The following is a 20,864-nucleotide window of genomic DNA, read 5'->3' on the forward strand; positions in this document are numbered from 1 at the left end:
ATATTGCTATCTCAAATCTCTTTATCTTAGGTATTGCTGAGAAACACACTTGGGGTCTTTATAAATTACGTAAATGAATTTTAAAGAATTAATTGGGCAGCAAAGTTTTAACTACTTTCAAGACTGATTTTCATTATTAATTCAACGTGAGTTTGTTTTTCTTACAAAAAGTTTTGCTATATTATATTTTGGTTGAAAACTGCCAGAAGATACCAGATTAGGAAACAGCTGCTAAATAATGCATTATAATTACAGAGCTTAAGTGACTTACCTAGGGTCATACATCTAATAAGGATTTGAGTACAAGACTTCCTCATTTTAGGCCCAGGACTCTATCTACTGCTCCACTAGCTGCCTTCAGCTGGGGATGGGACTACTGGAGATGGAGAAATTTTCTAGGGTGAAAAGGCTGCTGGGGCATAAAGGATCAGAATACATGAAGATAGTTTTCAGGAGACTGGCAGTTGAGAACATTATGAAAATTTTATCCAAATCATTAAGAATAACAACTGTACAGACAGCATTTAAGTTTTATCCACACACCAATGAAATTGGAAAAGATGGTTAAAAAAAATGGAAGTCTGTTTTAAAGAACCTATAGAAGATGAAAAGTACACTGTTGGTAGAGCTGTGAATTGATCCACCTATTCTGGAAAATAATTATCAAGCTGTTCACATTATTTGATCCAGAAACCTTATTTCTGGGCATATACTTCAAGAGGTCTAGGACAAAGGCGGGCTTCTGATATTATCAAAATATAAATAGTATTTTTTGTGATGCCAAAAAACATACTAGAAGCACAGTATGCATGTGCCTGCACACATATGCTATTTTGTGGAATATCATTTAGTTGCTACTCCTTAACTGTCCAAGCCCCCACTTCCACTTTGGGGGAATGTCTCCCCCATCCTTAAAAACCCTCACTTGCATTGCCTTTCCCTGCCAGTTGTTATCCTATATCTCTTCTCTCTTTCATAGCTAAACTCGTTAAGAATGCCATCTACAATCTGTGCCTTCACTTCTTTTCCTATTTTTGTCAACTTAGCTTTACAATATGACTTCCAACTTCTTCATTCAACTGAAACTCTCTCTAGAGTTACAAATGGTCACTGACTTGCTAGATGTAATAATAAACTTTTTTTAATCCTCATCCTTGACTTCTCTTACTGTATTGGGACTATCACCCTCTATTCTTTGATGCTCTTTCCTCCCTTTCTCTTTCTTCATTCTCTTCCACTCTTCTATTCCTTCTCAGTTTCCTTTGCTTGATCTTCATCTAAATCATATCCAGTCTTCATAGGTGGCCCCTAAAGACTCTCCCTGGTCCTTTTTTTGCCTCTATATTGTTGGTTTTCAAACTTTTTAAGATCAGGACTCCTGTACAATTATCTTAAAAATTAGTCAAGTCAGAGGGATTTTGTTTACATGGATTTGCTTGTTGATTAGAAGTTAAAATATTTCAGTTTTATAGAAATAAATTTTACCTTAAGGGACCCCTGAAAAGGGTCTCAGGGATTTCTTGGCCCTGGGTCATTGCTGTACACTGATTTGCTTAAACTATCTCAACAGCTTCCGTGAATTAAATTATTCTCTCTCTGAAGATGATTCTCAGATCGCCTTTTCCACCCCTAACCTCTCTTGAACTCGTCTTAAATATCAAACTACTGTATAGACATTTCAAACTAAATGTCTTAAAGTCATCATTTCCCAGACTGAATGCATTTTTTTCTTAAAACTCTCCTTTCTTATTTCTGTGGAAGGTACTACCAACCTTCTCCTTACCTGAGCTCCCTTACTAGTTGTCATCCTTGAGTCTTCTCTCTCATTTTCCACACCCAATCTTGTCAATCCTGCTTCTACTTTGGCAACATATCTATGTCCTATCCCTTCTCTCTTCTGACATTACCAACATCCAGGTTGGAGGTCCTCATCAACTGATACCTAGTAGTCTAGGTATATAGGTATGAAATAGTCTTCCAGTTGGTCTCACTTCTTCAAATCTCTTCCCACTCTGATCCATCACCACACAGTTGTCCGGGTGAATTTATTAAAGCACGGGTGTGATCACACCACCTTACAATCAGCTCCAGTGGTTCACTGTTTGTTATACCTAGGATCACATACAAAATCCTCTTTTGCCTGTATATTTTTGTAACCTGACCCCTTCCTACTTTTACAGTCTTCCCCTTCTTCCTCCTTCCCATCCAGTCATACTATGTGCTATCCAGTATTACTAGCTTCCTTGTTTTTCACATAACACTTTTATCACCCAACTCCATGTACATTCTTTAGTTGCCCCACAATGACAATGAAGAAGTATAGAAACCTCCCCTTCTTTATCTCTATTTCCTGGCTTTCATGGCTTCCTTCTTGACCTCACTAAATTCTTACCTGCAAAAAGCCTTTCCCAGTCCATCTAATTCTTAGTGCCTTGTGGTCTGTGATCCACCTCCAATATATCCTGTTAGCACCTGATTTGTATACCTTTATTTGTATCTTCAGCCCCTTTCACACAGTGACTGACACATACAAGGTCTTTAATATATGCTTGTCAGTTTGGATTTGGATGTTCTGATCAAGCCTGCCTTCTTCTTCTTCTTTTTTAATTTTTATTTACAAGATATATGCATGGGTAATTTTTCAGCATTGACAATTGTAAATCCTTTTGTTCCAACTTTTCCCCTCCTTCTCCCACTCCTTCCCCCACATGGTAGGTTGACCAATACATGTTAAATATGTTAAAGTATAAGTTAAATACAATATATGTATACATGTCCATACAGTTATTTTGCTATATAAAAAGAATTGGACTTTGAAATAGTGTACAATTAGCCTGTGAAGAAAATCAAAAATGCAGATGGACAAAAAATAGAGGGATTGGGAATTCTATGTAGTGGCTCATAGTCATCTTCCAGAGTTCTTTTGCTGAGTGTAGCTGGTTCAATTCATTACCACTCTATTGCAACAGATTTGGTTCATCTCCTTGTTGAAGAGGGCTATGTCCATCAGAATTGATCATCATATAGTATTGTTGTTGAAGTAAATAACGATCTTCTGGTCCTGCTCATTTGACTCTGCATCAGTTCGTGTAAAAGTCTCTCCAGGCCTTTCTGAAATCATCCTGCTGGTCATTTCTTACAGAACAATAGTATTCCATAATTTCCATAATATTCATATATCACAATTTATTCAGCCATTCTCCAGTTGATGGGCATCCACTCAGTTTCTAGTTTCTAAGCCTGCCTTCTTTACGCTATCCATTATGTTCCAAATTTTTCTTTCTTTTTCTTTTCCATCACCAAATTTGCCTCAAAATCCTTGTAGGTGACTATTTCCTGAATAGGGATAGCATCCAAAATAATTTCAATAATGAAATTTTTTTTTAAATTACAACTTTTTTTATATACATACATATATACCCTGTGGTCTCAGAAGTGCTTAGATTGTTCATTGATATGAAAATTTAAATGTGTTAGATGATACAGTATGTGAATCACTACCATTTCATATTATAAGGGCAAGAAGCATATATAATAGTGGATGGAGAGTTAGCCTTGAAGGTGAGGGAAACTTGGGCTCTAAACAGTTTTGCTGAAACATATTCATGCTAGTTTTTGAGAGCTGATTTGCTAAATTTTTAGTGTGAGCATTTATATCTTGAAAATTGGCAAAGATTAAAAATCAGGTATTGATTATTGTTTTGTTAATTGCCTAGACTTTAAAAAGTGATGGAGAAAATGTTAATATAATGAAGAATGTGTTAATAATGCAAATTATAAACTTGTTTTAGGTGTTTTTGAAGAATTAAGTTAAATATTTTACTACACCTCTGGTTTTAGCATATACTTACTGGGTGAATATAGACAAGTCACTTAACGTTGCTTTAAGCAGCTCTATGAAAATATAAATTGCAGAGCAGGTACTTTTTTTGACTTGGAAGAAACAATTTAGAACTACCTTTACCCTTGAAATCACAGGTATGGCTTAAAACAAATATCGATTATTGTTAATAACTGTTACATGCCAATTTGGATATATTGCAACAAAACCTTGTAATAGTTTGCAGTATGATGTTTGTAAGAATTTGAAATAAACTGGATATTGTTTTAATAACTTATTCTTTTCTCTCAAGTTAAAAATGTTTTTTCCATGTTTTTAGGGATAGAGCCCAAGTTAAATATCCTTGAAATTGTTAAACCTGCTGAAACTGTTGAAGTTGTTATTGACCCAGATGCCCATCATGCGGAAGCTGAAGCACACCTTGTGGAGGAAGCTCAAGTAATAACCCTTGATGGCACTAAACATATTGCAACAATTTCAGATGAAACCTCAGAACAAGTTACACGATGGGCTGCTGCACTTGAAGGCTATAGAAAAGAACAAGAACGTCTTGGAATACCCTATGGTAAAAACAAATATATATGAGAACATATTGATGACCTATTTTTTAAAATATTATTAATATTTTCTGTTTCTTACATTACCATAGTATCCCATGTATTTCTCCCATTCTTTCTCCTAAAGAGTTCATCCCATATAATAGGTAGTATTTTTTTTAGAGTGCACAACAGCACTGAAAAGTCTGAAAATACCTGTGAACCTCCTCTCTCCATGAAGAAGTAGGTAGGTTGAGATTGTTTTCTCACATCTCTTCATTCGAGTCCTCCTTAATCTTTATAATTTTACTTCATTTATTTTGATTTTTTGGTATTTTTTTTTAAACGTATATTGTTTTAGTTACTGTGTATATTGTTTTTTTAACTGCATCAATTCATATAGAATTTTCTGTGTTTCTCTGTATTCATCACACGTCATTTCTTATAGAACAGTAATATTCCGTTACATTCCTGTACCACAATATGTTTCACTATTTCCTAATCAATGAATTCTGTTCTCAATTCTTAGCTATCACAAAAACTGCTGCTATGAATATTTAGGGAAATATTTTTAATTATTATTTTTTAAATTATTTTAAATTTTTAAAAGTTATTTTAATTTATTTTTTTAATTTTTAAAAAATATTATTATATAATGGCTTTCTTGGAGTATAAACCCAATAATAGAATCTTTGGTTTAAGAATATGGACATTTTAGTCACTTTATTTGGGTAACTCCAAATTATTTTCCAAAATGGTTCCACGAAAAATTTATTAGTGTATCTGTCTTCCTACAAATCCTCTAACTTTGTACCTTTTTTTTTTTTAAATCATTTTTTCCAATTTGTAAGGTTTGAGGTGAAAACTCAGTGTTTTATGAATTTTCATTTCTCTTACTATTTTAATGACTATTGCTTTCTCATTTAGTTTGAGGTCTAGAAATACTTACTATTCTCCCCCTTCATTTTTCTTTTCACCATTTCTCTTCATATTCTAGATCTCTTGGTTTTTTTTTTTTAATAAATATTATATTAACAAGCTCTATAAAGTATTCCCTTGTAGTTTGATTGCTTTAGTATTACAAGTATAAATTAATTTTGATATTTTTATTATATTGATATGGTTTAGCCATGAGCACTAAATATTCCCTCTACTTTTTAAGTTACTCTTTATTTCTTTAAGGAACAAATACCTTAATCTATAAGTTTTTTGGATACTGAGGATTGGATATCCTCAGATATCCTATGCATTTTGGATATATTGTGGATTTCCCTATTGTTTTTTGTTTTGGTACTGTTATATAGAAAACTATTCATTTTTTTAAGGGTTTAATTCTTTTTATTTTTTTTTCTTGGGGGGGGGAGGGATTACATTTTAAGTTCCATACTGTCTCCTCTCCCTCCCTAACTCATACCAGAGAGGATCACAATTTCACAGATATATATTTATATGAAAACATACTATGCATACAATATTGCTGTTAATATATATACAACATTTTCTTGGTTCTGTTCATTTCACTCTAAATTATTGCATGCAAATCCTTCCATGTTTTCCAAAAATCAACCTATTCATCATTTTATAACTCTTTGCTCTCCAAAATAGTTGCATCAGTTCACAGTTCTACATGAAGTTTGGTTGTGTTCCAGTTTTTCAACATTCATTTCTTTCATTGCTTTTTGTGTTTTGAATTATTATATATAAATACTACTCATTTTTGAGGTTACATTTTGTAACCTCCAATTAATTGTTTCAGTGTCTTTGCTGATTCCCTGGAATTTTCCCAATTTTAATCATTATACATCTGCAAAGAGGGATGATTTTATCTCTTTACCTTTCTTTATTCCCTTAATTCATCTCTTGTCTTATTACTATTGCTAGCATTTCCGGGACTGTTTCAAACAATGTAGTGAGAGAGTGGGCATCCTTACTTCAGTTTACTTAGTGCAAAATCCCCACTGCAAAAGGTGCTTGCTTATGATTTTAGATACTCTTTTTATATTTTTTTTCTATTTGCTTATACACTATTTCTAAAATAAGGTTTTTAGAATGAAAGAATGTTGTACATTGCCAAAGGTTTTTCTGCATCTTTTGAAATGAACACATGGTTTTGTTTTTTAATATTGTGATGATTATTTTTCTAAAGTTGAACCATCCTTGCATCCCTATAGTATAATATAGTATAACAGGATAATATAAATCCTATTATGTGAGTATAAGCCATGAGTCATTTAACTCTAGTTTCTACAGAAATTTGTTTGTTTCCCTATATTCCCTTTTGGGTTTTTTTATACTTATCCAAAACTGAGAGAGATTCCTCTTGGGTTTTTTGGTTAATCTTTGTGTCTTCTTGAAGCTTAGATAATGTTTTCTTTATGAATTTGGATGCTAAGGCATTTTGAGGGTATAAGTTTATTATTACTAATAGTTTTTATCATGATTCCATTTGATATAATAATAGTTTACTTGTTTATCACATTTTATTTTTTAAATGTTTATTTTTGATTTGTTTGATAAAGACAACTATTTTTTTTGGATTCAGTTAATGCATAGTAAATTGTCTTCCATCCTTTCAGTTTTATTTTGTGTATGTTTTTTATAAATGTTTCTTGCAAAGCAACAGACTATAGATTTTTTCTTACCCAGTATTTAACTCTTTTCTGCTTTTTTGAATTGTTTAATCAATTCACATTTAAATGGTAAAAGGTAAGTTTAAATTTTTCCTCATGTATCTAAAATTGGTGGCTTTTTTCAAGTAAGATTTTTTTTTCTCCTATCCTGTTGTAAACACAATATTATGTCCTTTCAGTTACTTTACTTAAATTTAGTCTTTTTTTTTTTTTTTTTTTTTTTTTTTTTGTTAAGATGTCTTTGTTCCCAAGGGCTCTATTCTCCTCATTCCTGATGCCTTCCTCTCCTTTGTTACCCTTTTGCTTAATGGTTTTGTATATTAGTTTCTTGCTTCTGCTTTTATCTAGTTATATATTTCTTCCCCTTCTTTTCCCCTCTCAAGCCAATTTCCATTCCTCTTCCCCTTCATCGAGTTCTATTTATTAAGGGGGGGGGGGGGGGGAACTTTCCCTTTTTTTTAAAAAAATTGATTCTTATACCCGTTTCCAAAAAGGATTTTTCTCATTTTCATTATTAGTCTTCACTTTCTGTTTATTTTAGGCTCTCATTCTAATTCATGGCTTCTATAATTATTCAATCTCTCTCATTTCTCTGTATTTTTCATACAATCAAAGCTTCCAAGTTAGCATTCTAGACTCTGCTCTAGGTGTTCTCTGCCACTGATTTGTAGTGCTTAACCCATTTATTTTCCCTTTCCATTGTGCATCATTCTCAGAAGAGTGCTATTTATTGCAGGTGTCAGAAAAGGTATTGGCTCATGATATGGCACTATTGTCATTCCTCACCCCCATCTCATCTAGACCGTCTCTTCTTGACCTTTATATTCTATATTTGCCCGGAAATCTTTTGTCTTTGCTTTCCCATTCTTCCAGGTGCCATTTGATCCCCCAAGGGTTCCAACTTCTCACCTTCCTGGATTAGTAGACTTTATTCACCAAAATCCCCTGGGCCTCATCTCATGTAAGGCCTTCATCTCCCTTCATCTATAGAGCATTCATCAGTGGAACCCCATTTCATCTCTGAAAGTAAGGCTTCCTTTCTTTCCTTTCTTTTTCAGTGTTCTTCTCTTCACCTAAATCTCTGTAGATTCTTCTCTTTCTGAGACCACAGAGATCACCTTTCCTTTATTGCTATTTGATTCCTGCTTACTCACTTCTCCCTAGTCCTCGACTCTATAACCCTCACAAAAGAAGCATTCACTAGTAGTATTCGCAGGTTCTGTTCATAATGCCCTATGCCTGTCTCTTCACCAGATTTCTGCCTTCACTTACACTTCTTACTATATATTTAGAAGGATATCTCTTACTGATACTTCTGTTTTTATACTGCTGCTGTCTGCAGTTATTTATTTCTCCTGTATTTTTGTTGTTTGGGATATGCAAGAAACAAATAATCTCTTCAGTTCTCATTTTCATTCTAAAAATGTTTCAAATTCCTCTTTATTGTGGAATATCCATCTTTCGTCCTTCATAATAGCCCATATTGTCAGGATAGGTCACTATGGGCTCCATACTGAGCCCCAATGTTCTTTAGACCATGTAATTCCATCCCTCCTTTTTCTGGTCTGTGCAAAATAATCTTGTATTATTCTAATATTCTTTCCCCTATCTTTGAAAGTCTTTCTCCTGATGGCTTAAAGAACTTCTTGTTTCTGGTTTGATTTAATCCATTTTGTCTTGGATTTGCAACCTTGGGTATTTTTTCTGGAGGCAATCTGAATTCATTCAGTTGGAATTTCATTTTCTATAATCAGAAGTTCTGGGTAGTTCCATTCTCTTCTGTTATTTCCTTCATTATAGTGTTAGGGTTTTTTGACCATTGAGTTCTTCTGGGAAACCTACATTCCTTAAGTGGTTACAACCTATCTTTGAAATTCATATGTTTTGCTTGCATAGTGAGCACCATTTGAGGTTGAGTAACTAGAATTTGTAATGTACACAGGAAGCACTTTAGTATGACTTCAGTTGAATTTGTCAGCCTGTGAGTAGGAATAAAAGTAGCATATAGTGGGAGTAATAATCCCAGACAGAACTGGGGTTTGACAAAAGAAGTAAGCAGTGATAGAACAAGTGACAGAACAGTGACAAGGTATTCTAAAACACAGAACCAGAGAATTGAAATGATTAATTATTGGATTGAGATTAGAAAGGAGAAAAAAGTTAAAAAAAAAAAAAAAAAAAGCAAAATTTATACTAAGTGAAATCATCAGACATTATAGTTGGGAAGCAGGATAGGTGACAGAGGACAGAATCCAAAACCAGCTGAGGAAAAAAATGTGGCCCCAAAATATAATTGACTTCTAGAAGTACCATCTCATTTATCTCAAATCAGTAACAGTATTTTATAGCACTTTAAATTATTTCATTTAAGCATCAGAACAAGTCTGAGGTAGGTAGCTATTACAGATAGTTCTTCTTTGTATCAGATAAGAAAAGGCTCAGAAATAGTATTCATACCTAGATCTTCCTGATTTCTAAGTGAATAATAAAATAAATCACTTAATTAGTGCTAGAGATATAAATAGAAAAATAAATGCCCCTACTTTAAGTAGCTACATTCTAGTGAATTAGAGATAACACAGAAAGTTTCAGCTACAAATCAGATAGAAATGTCCCATGTTGTTCTTAGTGTGCAGTATCAAAATAAATGTTATTGCCTCTTTTTTGTCATTTTCATCGATAAAAATCACCTATTTCTGATTTTTAAAACACTTGATAGTACCAAGAACTTTTCTAGTTCTTAAGTAGATGTGGCTATTTGCATGAGCAGATCCAAGCTGTGTTTCCACAAGTGTTATATTTTCCAGAATGATGGCTAAACACTACATTTTTATTATCAAGCCTCTTCGGTTCAGATAACTCCTTTGTCTCCCTCAAGGCTTGGGAGAGTATGGAGCAGTTTCTCTCTTAAGTTTTTTCCTGCTTTATCTAACCTTGCTTTCCAAGGACAGCTATAGAGGGAATAGATCTCTGGGCATGGAAACTGGGCAACTCAAGTTCAAATCCAGAATCAGAGATACTTTATAGCTATGTGAACCTGAGCAAATCACTTCTTTTTGTTTCTCAATTATAAAATGAGGATTAATAATTGCACCTACTTCTTAGAGTTATTATGAAGATCAAATGAAATATCTGTAAAAAGCACTTAGAACAGCGCCTGACCCATAGAAGGCCCTGTATAAATGCTTATTCCCTTCTCTTCCCTTTTTCCTCTTTTATGTAAAAATTGATCCATAAGTGGTAGAAATGACTCTACAGGAGTTGTTTCCCTGGATGATGGCTATAGCCAGCATTTTATCTAGTTATTACATGGATTGAGGGTTGGTTTTTTTTTTTTTTTATCTATATTGTCTTTGTTACTGGCTATATTTTATATTGATAAGTTAACTGTAAGAAATAGCATATTGATTTAACATATATTTTAACATGTATAACAATATTGGGTTGTTTGCCATCTAGGGGAGAGAGTTGGGGGAAGAAGGGGAAAATCTGAAACAAGGCTCTGCAAGCGTCAATGTTGAAAAATTATCTGTGCATATGTTTTAAAAATAAAAAGTTTAAAAAAAAAAGAAATAGCATATGCTATCTAATATGAATAAGGCAAAGTAGAAGAGGCTTTAACTAATAAAGATTTATTACCTTGTTTTTAGATCCCATACAGTGGTCAACAGACCAAGTCCTCCATTGGGTAGTTTGGGTAATGAAAGAATTCAGTATGACTGATATAGATCTACCTACACTAAGCATTTCAGGAAGAGAATTATGTAGCCTCAACCAGGAAGATTTTTTCCAAAGAGTCCCACGAGGAGAAATTCTATGGAGTCATCTGGAACTGCTTCGAAAATGTATGTTAAATCTGTTACTTATCATGTAATTTGTTAACTTGGTTTTTATAACTTTTATTTAAAAATCCATCTCAGTTTTTATTTTTATCTCAAGTGCCTTGCAGAATTTTAGAGTTGGATAGATTCTTGGAAACCATCTAACCCAATGCATTTGGCTTAATAGCATTCTCTACAACAGAGTAGGCAACTGTTCATCCAGCTTTTGTTTGAAGATCTCCAGTGACAAGGATTCCACTGCCTTCTAAGGAAACTCATCCCATTTTAGTTCATTCTAGTTGTCAAAAAATATTCTTTAGGTCAAACTTAAATTTATCTCTTGGCATCTTCTATCCTTTGATTGTAATTATGCCCTCTAAGAATAAATAAAATAGATCCAATCTCTCTTCTCCATGACAGCCCTTAAAAGATCTGAAGGCTATTATTATATATCTTCTAATATATTATATTATACACACACACACACACACACACACACACACACACACACACATCACTAAGCCTTGACCTTAAAGCTTTTCACCATCTTGTTACTCTCCACTGAATGTTCTCCAGCTTCTCAAAATCAGTCAATAAACATTAACTGATCTAAGAGAAGGAAATACTTTTAAAAAAAAAAAAAAAGGCATAATTCATCTTGAGTAAAGAACAACGTAGTAGGATTATCAGCTCATGAGTTATGAACACTAGTCTTTAATGTAGCTTGAGATCACATTAGCTTTTTTGAGTACTGTATATCCTATCATTTATTGATAATGAATTCCTACTTTATCTTTGGTTGTACTATAGTTTAACACATATACATTTAGAGAACCATAGTTCTCCAAGTTAACTGCTATTGTTTAGTTATATTTGTTAAAATTATGTTTGTCTAAGAGTAATGGAAATTTTCTTCAATTGCTAGTTTTAATTTATTCTTTGCAAACAAATAAATATTCCCAGTTACTCTTGTTTGTATTATCAGCCAAAATCATTACTAAATTTTAAAATTTTTTTTAAATTAAAAAAAAAATTTCTTTTGGTTCTTCTTATACTGTTTCTCCTGGACCTATTTTTCAGGTCAGTTGTTTTTCCCACAAAGTATTTTTTATATTTTCTTCTATTTTTTCATTCTTTTAAATTTGTTTGATTCTGGGTATCTTGAAAGAGTCATTATCTTTCATTTGCCGAATTCCGAATTTTAAGGAGTTGTTTTTTGTACTTTCTTTTCTATTTGGCCAATTGCAGTTCTTAAGGAGTTTTTTTTTTTCCCCAGTGGATTTTTGTATCTTCTTTTCCATTTGACCAATTCTAGTTTTTAAGCAGTTGTTTTCTTTTTCTAAACTGTTGTCTCTTTTTTCATTATATCACTCTCATTTCTTTTCCTGATTTTTCTTCTACCTCTCTTATGCATTACATTTATGTTATATGCATTTTGTATGTGACATTTGGCTTTGGATTTACTTATTTAATTGGTATCTACAGTTAACAAAATTAAATAATGGTTATTTTTTTTTCTTTATTCTTCAGATGTATTGGCTAGCCAAGAACAACACATGGGTGAAATAGCAACAGTTACTATTGATCAACGTGAGTATGTAGGTCTTTAGTTTATCAATTTAAATTACTCCTTTACTTAAAAGAAAAAACATTTTTATTTCTTAAAAAAAGCAAAATGCAGACCTTTTTGAATCAACTTTATAAATATAATTTGTTTTACTTTAAGCCATGGTTTTCATTTGGTCTCTGACTTGTTAGTGAGTATCTAAATTTAATATTTTTTTAATCATTTATTCATTTGTTATATTAACTAGTTAGAATAGTTGATCAATGGAATTTTCCTATACTTGGAAAATATAAAAAGCACATAGTATCTGTGTAGTTACAATGTAATAAGCCATAGCACAGTTTTGTTTGTTTGGTTTGGTTTGGTTTGATTTTTTTAACCAGATTTCATTGGTGTAGGAACCTGCCAATGAGGAATATCCTCTACAGATCAAGACCTTCTCTGAAACTCGTAACTTTAAAAAATTGGCCTGGGGCAGTGAAAATTTAAGGGATTCACTCAGAGTCATCTAGCTTAGTGTGTGTCAGAGGTCTTAAACCCAGGTCTTCCCGACTCCAAGACCAGCTCTTTAACTTTTATATCATACTGCCTATTATAATACAGATAAAGAGTGTCAAACTCAGATAGAAAGGATTCCTGTGGCTCACATATTGCTTAAGAAAACTACAAATTACAAATCTGTTGTATTTTTTTATTTATATTGTTAAACATTTTCAAATTATAATTTAATCTGGTTGTTTTTGTAGTTAAGAGTTTGTGATACCTCTAATGTCAGTATCAGTCCCATATCATTATGATTGTCAATTTTTCCAAAAGAAAATCTAGTTGAATATTTTCCAAGTTATTTATATAAAATATATTATTTATCATGCTAAAAATTTTGGATCTTTTTTTTTTTTTTGACCAAGTTATCTTGTGACTATGAAAAAATTATGTCTTTGCCTAAAACTAAGTTAAAGGAATTAAGTAAATGTACATACTTTTTTTCCAGAATATTGTACATATCTTTTATTAGGAAATTATAACTACTTTTTCAATGGTTTTCTTATGTTTCAGCTGTTCAGATTATACCAGCATCAGTACAACCCACTACACCAACCACCATTAAAGTTATAAACAGTAGTGCAAAAACAGCAAAAGTACAAAGAGCACCACGAATTTCTGGAGAGGATAGAAGTTCACCTGGAAACAGAACTGGTATTTTTCCACCTCCTTTATTAGCAAATATTTATATTCCTAATGTGGTTTCGGAATTATATGTATGCATTAGAATTGTACCTGGGAATTTTCATTACAGATGGACTGTAGAGTGAAGGTGGAATTTCCCCTCAAGTGGGATTCAAATGGTAACCAAGTATTTGTATTGCTGTTAGTGGATTATAAGTATAATAACTAGTTGTGGCTTCTAATTCTGTCTGAATAGGAAATAATGGACAAATTCAACTATGGCAGTTTTTATTGGAACTTCTTACTGACAAAGATGCTCGAGACTGCATTTCTTGGGTTGGAGACGAAGGAGAGTTTAAGCTAAATCAACCTGAATTGGTGGCACAAAAATGGGGACAACGAAAAAATAAGCCTACTATGAACTATGAGAAACTTAGTCGGGCTTTAAGGTAAATAATTTACTAAATTTTTGAAACTTTTTAATAAAATGGCTGTTGTTCAGATTTGTATTATTATGTTGTAGAAATTTGTGTTGTAGAAAATGTGTAGACATAAAAATAGTGGTGTAAAAAGTATTATAAAAAATATTTGTGTAGTTTCTTTAAAATCCTTTTTTGTCCTTTTTCATTATTTCAATTTTAATATTTAATATCAACCAACTAAAACTGATATTTTATACAAATTGACTTTTAGAATTATATTTAAAATTAATATTTTTAAGGAACACCTTAAAAATTTGCTTATTGTTATCCTTTCTAAATCTGCTGTGATTTCAGGAAACCAAATTTCACTCGGTTGTTTATTATAATTGTTTCTGTGACTCTTATTGTAAATAAAGCCAAAACTTTTAAAGACATAATCTTTGGGGGATCCCAACAAACAAAAGCTAGAATTTTTGTTTTGTTTTATAGCTGTTACAATGAGCAAAGATTTTCTTGTTTGCACAGTTGACTAGAATATGTAGAATAATTTATGGCAATGGAAGGAAAAATGATTGATATAAACTGAATTTGTAGAGTTTAAAAATACTTGGGTGACCAGACATGCTACTTTCTAAGGCACCCCATTGTACTTTGGGATTGCTCTAATTGTAAGGAAAATTTTTTACTGACACCACACTTAATTTTTCCATTAAATTTTCCAAGCCCTTTTAGGGCAGGTCTAATCATCGTTTTAGAAAGAAAAGAATGATTCCAAAAAAATCTATAAGCAACGCTTTAAATAAAAACATGGCCAGAACATAAATTCTACCAGAATTCCTAAGACATAAAACAGTAGTTTAAGAATGTTTTTATAAATGAATTGAGAACACCAGAGAAAAACAGGTTAAAAACAGAGCTATGGATAAAAAGATTTAGAAAAGGAATTAACAGTTTAGCACAAAAGCTGAAAAAAATTGCCAAAGCAACAAACTCCTTGAAAATTAAAATAAAACTAATAGAAATTAATGATTCCAGGAGATAAGAAAAAATATTTGAAACATAGTCAGAAGACTGAAAAAAAGATAAGCTATCTCATAGCAAAACAACTGACTTTGAAAACAGATTGAAGAGAAACAAATCCATCTGGTGATTACTTCCAGTTTGTATTGTATCTGTGAGAACAGGGACTATCTTTTGCCTTTTTTTTTTTTTTTTTTTTTTTTTTTTTTAATCTCCAGCCATTAACTCTGTTTCTGGTACATAGTAGGTGCTTGATAAGTTAGTTGACTGACTAACTGACCTGTAGCAGAATCATCTTTTTATGGGATTAAACTGAATAATGGGAAGTTACATATATAGAAAGGCAGAAAGATAAGGAAGAAAGTCAGTGGGAATGCATGATGTATCCTTATCAAATCAGCGGTAAATAATGAAGAGAAAATAATTCCTTTAATCTTTCAGAAGAAAAGGACCTGTGGAAGAAACAGTAAAGTGACAGGGAGAGAGAGAAATAGGATAAAGAAGTTGAGAAATTTTAATTGACTAGCAGTAGAGTCCCATTAAACAGTCCTTTCATAAAAAGATAAGAGATATTCAATAATGAGACACAAGAACATTACATATCTATAGAAGGTTTTTTGTTCCTTGAATCCCTTTCAATTTATTATTATTTAGTATAATCATCAAATCTTTTTAGTCTACCTACAATTATGAAAATTATAAAATGAATTTTAGTATAATTAGAGATATTCTGTAATTAAAAAAAAAAAATCCAGATCTCATATGCTTATTAATCTGTAAGACTTTATATTAAATTTCTTTATTTTACAAATTAATATAAATAACAATTAAGAAAATTAAGTTCTGATAAGTTACATGGGAAAAAGTTTAACATAATCTCTATAAATTTAATTAGGTAATATAGGATTTGCTTCTGCAGAACCTTAGTGATGGCTTACAATGCACATGCTACAAGAATGCTGATGTTCCTAGCATTTTGATTAAATGATTATACAACTGATAGGATTGTATTGAGATTGATTGAAATAGGATTACAGGGTAGCAGAGTGTAGAGGAACGGAGCTTCTCTGGTGTAGTGTACAGAATGCACATGAGGGTAAAGCACACACATTTGTCTTTTGGGTATGGCAAATATTGAATTCTTAGAGTAGTTTGGAAATAATTTGAAAATGGGTTGAGAAACTGCAGAACATATTGAGCTTTGTCAAAAGTGGTCAGCATTGTGTATAATTGCTGTAGAAACTCCAAAATCAATCTATGTGATCATGATAGTTTCAAATTACTGCAGAAAAAGTTCTATGATGTTTCAAACATCCATATGCTTGTTGGACAGAAAAAATATATTTATCACACTTACTGCATAGGATACTAAAGAATTTTTGCACAAATCCTTTAGATCATTATTACAAACCTCCAGTGATTCCAATGAAAACTCTTGATCTGTAGGGATCTGGTGCTTAGACAGATCACTGCCTCTGAGAAAGAATTATAAGTCCATGGACACAATCCTGCCTTAGGAAAAGGGGAATTAAAGCCACTAGAAGCACCTAACACAACGAAGCATGGGGAGGGCATGCTTTGCTATTTCAGAGCAAAAAGGGAGAAATGACTGTGAGGAAGGCAGGGACTTATAATGAACTATTTAATGAGAAACATGGTAAAGTTTCTACTATAGGGACAATACTTGTATCCTGTTTTGATTGTTACTTCCAAGAATGAAAGGGACAAGATAGGTAAAACAATGACGTCAGACTTAAGAGTTGAAGAAGACTTTAGATGCCATCTAGTTCAACTCTCTCATTTTACAAATGAAAAAACTAAGGAAGAAAAGGATTAAATGAGTTGCCCAGGTTATATGACCAGCAAGTATCTCAGGCAAAATTCAAATTCAGGTCTTCCTGACTCGAAGCCTAGCACTTTATCTATTGTGTTACCAACTCCCTCAAATGTTGAAGAGAGCAAATATGAACTAGGAATTATTGACATGAATCAGTTACTCAATTGACAAGCATCCACTACATGCCAGGTGCTAAGCTAGATGTCCAGGATACAAATTTTAAGAATGAAACAATCCCTGGTCTCAAAGAGCTGCATTCTAATACAGGAGATAACATACATATATATTAGTATATACCAAGTAAATATAAATAAGTTCATGAGCTTTTCTTTTCCAAGTAAGTGATTTGTTGAGTTTTTGTTTGTGTTTTACAAAAGAGGAAGCAGTTTAATAATTCCTAGGAAATATTGTGTCTTTACTTAGATTACTTTTTCATATTGACCAATTTTTTTTTTTAATCTGAATTATTTTTACTGGCAAATATTTGTACCAAGGTCATCTTTGCTATGAAGAAGATTTGAATTGAACATAATTTTTAGCTTTTATATTAATATTTTAGATTAATTCAGTATATCTTACATTTATTTATCAGGTATTGAGCTTTTAATAAAATTTTAATTTATGGTGGTTTGGTAAATAATCAGAGAATCTGCTAAATTTCTGTTTTCTAAAGGTATTAGAATGTATCTATTATTTATCCCTGGCATAGTTCTAATGGGTTTTTTCCTTTTTAAAGGTATTACTATGATGGCGACATGATCTGTAAAGTACAAGGCAAGAGGTTTGTGTACAAATTTGTTTGTGATTTGAAGACTCTTATTGGATACAGTGCAGCAGAGTTGAACCGTTTGGTTACAGAGTGTGAACAAAAGAAACTTGCAAAGATGCAGCTCCATGGCATTGCACAACCAGTCACAGCAGTTGCATTAGCTACTGCTTCTCTGCAAACAGAAAAAGATAATTGAACCCAGGACCTTATAGGAGCATGAGGCCTTTTTGAATAGTTTAAACAAGCATTGCTCTTTGTTACAGAATCTGAAGCTTCTTTTATTCGTAGACAATACAATCTGATGCATGATTTTTTTACAGAGATTTCAGACTATTGTGAATTTGGATCTTTTTACTTTGAGCATATATTTCAGTGTATGCATATGTATGTGTTAAGAGATTAACACAGCGTCTTCAGTGTGAAGGCTGTCCCGCTATGGTTGGTAGTTGGATATCTGTCAGGAAAGCCGAATCTGGTCAGTATTAATTTAAAAATAATTCATAGTAGCATCTAAAGAAGTAAGTGAAAAGCTACAGGAAACAGTCTAGGTCATACTTTAATAATTTTGGAAAATGTGACTGTTTCCCCTCTCTGCTGTCTTAGATGTTACTTTAATTAAAACTACAGAATGGAATTTCTACCACTAGTGCATGTATGCCTGTTAGTTTCATCTAATCAAACAACTGAAATAAGAGATGTTATAAAGAAGTTGAATAAATTACTAAACTTGCGGTATCAAGTCATTATGGCAATTTTTATATTTGCAAGGAAAGTACAAAAAGAAGGTGACTAGCAGAAGATCAGTGCTGAAGAAAGAGATCCAGGTTTAAATCTGGCTTAAGTCAAGCCAATTATATGGATTCATTGTATTATGTGTAGAATAAAATACATACATGAGACCAAGAATTTAAATTATTTTAAGAGATGTAAATTCTAAATAGACCAGCTATTAACAGAAATCTTAATGATCTGTTTTTCCTGTCAGAAGTTTAAAAGCCTGAAAAGGTATACCTCAACCAGAAAATAGTTTTGTGTTTTATTACCCTACGGTGCTGGTTACATTAAGCAGGGCAGCTTATATATTCATTATGTTTTTTTACCTGGATGAAATGAAGACTTCAAAGCAGTCAATAGTTCCTGACCGTACAAGAATAATATTTTACTTGCACATGTACTTATGAAAAGCTGGGAATTTGGCTTCCAGACTTTTGGACAGCCTAATATTTTTAAAAATGAAAATAGGCTTTCATTTATGCTTCCTTTTCAATTATCTTAAAATATTCTCATACCCTTTCTTCCATGTAAATAACCATTTTCCTCCCATAAATTAACTCTGGACAGAAATATCTCATTTTTCTTTTTTATAAGGATATTCCTTGTATCTAGAACCAAGAAACTAATGAATATTTCTTCAGCTCTCCATAATAGGGAGCTGGTATTTAAAACGTGATCCTTGATGCCCTACATCACTCTTAAACCTCCTCCTATCCCTTTTCAAAGCAGTAACTTCATAATGAAAGCTCCGTAAATGTTATTGACTTTTAATTGGGTAGAAGAGATTGAGACTCATAGGGAAGATCATTTTCTTAACAGTTGATCCTGGAAATAGGGAAGAAGTATCTAAAGTATTTTTTCACCCTCTTATCTTCTTCCCTAATAGTTTCCACTACTGGGTTAAGTAATGCTTTACTCTAATAGTCTAGCTTTTTTTTTTTTAAAAAAATTAATATCTTAATATCTTTTTTAATGCCTACAACACTTTATGTAGCTGAAGTAAAACTCTTTAATTTCTATTTTATGTGCAATTTGTCAATGCAAGTGGTATAATGACATTTGCCATTTAAGTTATATAGTTAGAAGGCTTTTCTCTCAAAGATTATAAAAGGAGTAGTATGCAATTATAAGTAACAGCATAGCTTCGATTAACCACTAAAAGTTCAAAGATACTAATAATCCCCCTTTTGTCACAGGAAAAAAAAATGACAAGTTACTTATGATTTTTCTAACTGATAAAGGATTGTCTGGGGAGAGGGAAAAACCTCTGTCTCTCTTTTGGATCCGTCTCTGACTAAAAAACATGTGTTTGTTGGTTTGGGGAAAAGGACTGAATCCAGGTTATCTTTGTCTAAATAAGAACCATATTGATCCACTATTTTTTTTTCTCAAAAAAAAGTATTCCCCACAGCATTTTTTCATCTGTTTCCCCCTCATTGGTAGCCACCTTATTTGCCTTATCCACTAATGATGTCAGGAATATCAGCCAAGAAAATTTCAGGCTAATTTGGGCTTTGTCCTACGTATATATTTTTGAAGCTAATGAATAGTCATTTGGAAAGCTTATTATGCATCTTTGTTTTCAAATGTCCCTTCATATAAAGCAGTTTACATCTGTAGCTAACTTGCCTAAAAATTGACAAAGATCAGGAAAATCATGTGTTAGCATGTTAAATTAGAGGTGGATAATCCAAAAGAAAGATGCTTTCTATAGTTAAACTCCACACTTAAATTAAAAATGTCTTATGAAACCAAGTATATCATCAATAATTCAGATTAATACTTGCATTTTTTGCCTAAGCAATTATCTGAAACCCTTCCATTATTGAACAAGTATATTTCTTTGAAAGTTTGTTTCATTTATTTTTGGTAAGGTCTGCTGTTTTTCTACATTTGTGATTTATGCACTCCTCCCCTTTAAAAAGGGATAGTGCAACTTTCAAATAGCACAAAACTGTTTTCACATTTGTCATATTTGCAAATCTTTGATTAGCTAGGTCATCAGACCTAGAGGGTATACAGATATTAAGATGTCAATGATATGTTATGTTGCTACCAGGAAAAAAAAAATTACCAATCTTTTGTAAAGGGAAGCAGGATTTTTTTGAATATGTTTTTACTCTTTAAATAAAGACACTTATACTGTCATAGTAACAATTATGTATTCGTGTTTTTTTAGTAATTTTAAATAAAACAATTCTTTTCTATTTTTACTCAGATATAAAAATATTTGTGCATAAAATGTCAAAATCATAAAATAAGAATAATAAAACTGTTGAACAATAAATGCCTTTGATGTTTGAGGGTTTTTTTTCCCCCAAATATAATAGTAATCTCAAATTCCTGAAAATGAGTAAGAGGTTGAGAATATCATACTACTATATCATATCTAAGCACTTAATACCTGAAGGTCATACACAAATACAGGAAAGTGTTATTTCACACATAAAAAACCTATAGATTTACCTGCCAGTTTCTGG

The 20,864-nt window shown here is 32.2% G+C and overlaps 1 protein-coding gene across 2 annotated transcripts in view; it reads left to right on the forward strand.

Annotated features, from left to right (window-relative positions):
- The window catches only part of GABPA (GA binding protein transcription factor subunit alpha), a 53,875-nt gene extending 36,051 nt beyond the window's left edge, over nucleotides 1–17,824 (forward strand). For both annotated transcript variants that reach the window (XM_031959234.1, XM_031959233.1), the window contains exons 5-10: nucleotides 4,161–4,406; nucleotides 10,658–10,852; nucleotides 12,359–12,418; nucleotides 13,452–13,592; nucleotides 13,819–14,011; nucleotides 17,578–17,824. In XM_031959234.1, coding sequence (XP_031815094.1) covers nucleotides 4,161–4,406; nucleotides 10,658–10,852; nucleotides 12,359–12,418; nucleotides 13,452–13,592; nucleotides 13,819–14,011; nucleotides 17,578–17,806 — 1,064 coding nt within the window. In that variant the 3' untranslated portion in view covers nucleotides 17,807–17,824. The remainder of the gene's footprint in view (nucleotides 1–4,160; nucleotides 4,407–10,657; nucleotides 10,853–12,358; nucleotides 12,419–13,451; nucleotides 13,593–13,818; nucleotides 14,012–17,577) is intronic.
- Nucleotides 17,825–20,864: the final 3,040 nt, after the last annotated feature.

This window comes from Sarcophilus harrisii, chromosome 3 (genome assembly GCF_902635505.1).
Source record: "Sarcophilus harrisii chromosome 3, mSarHar1.11, whole genome shotgun sequence".
NCBI lineage: Eukaryota > Metazoa > Chordata > Mammalia > Dasyuromorphia > Dasyuridae > Sarcophilus > Sarcophilus harrisii.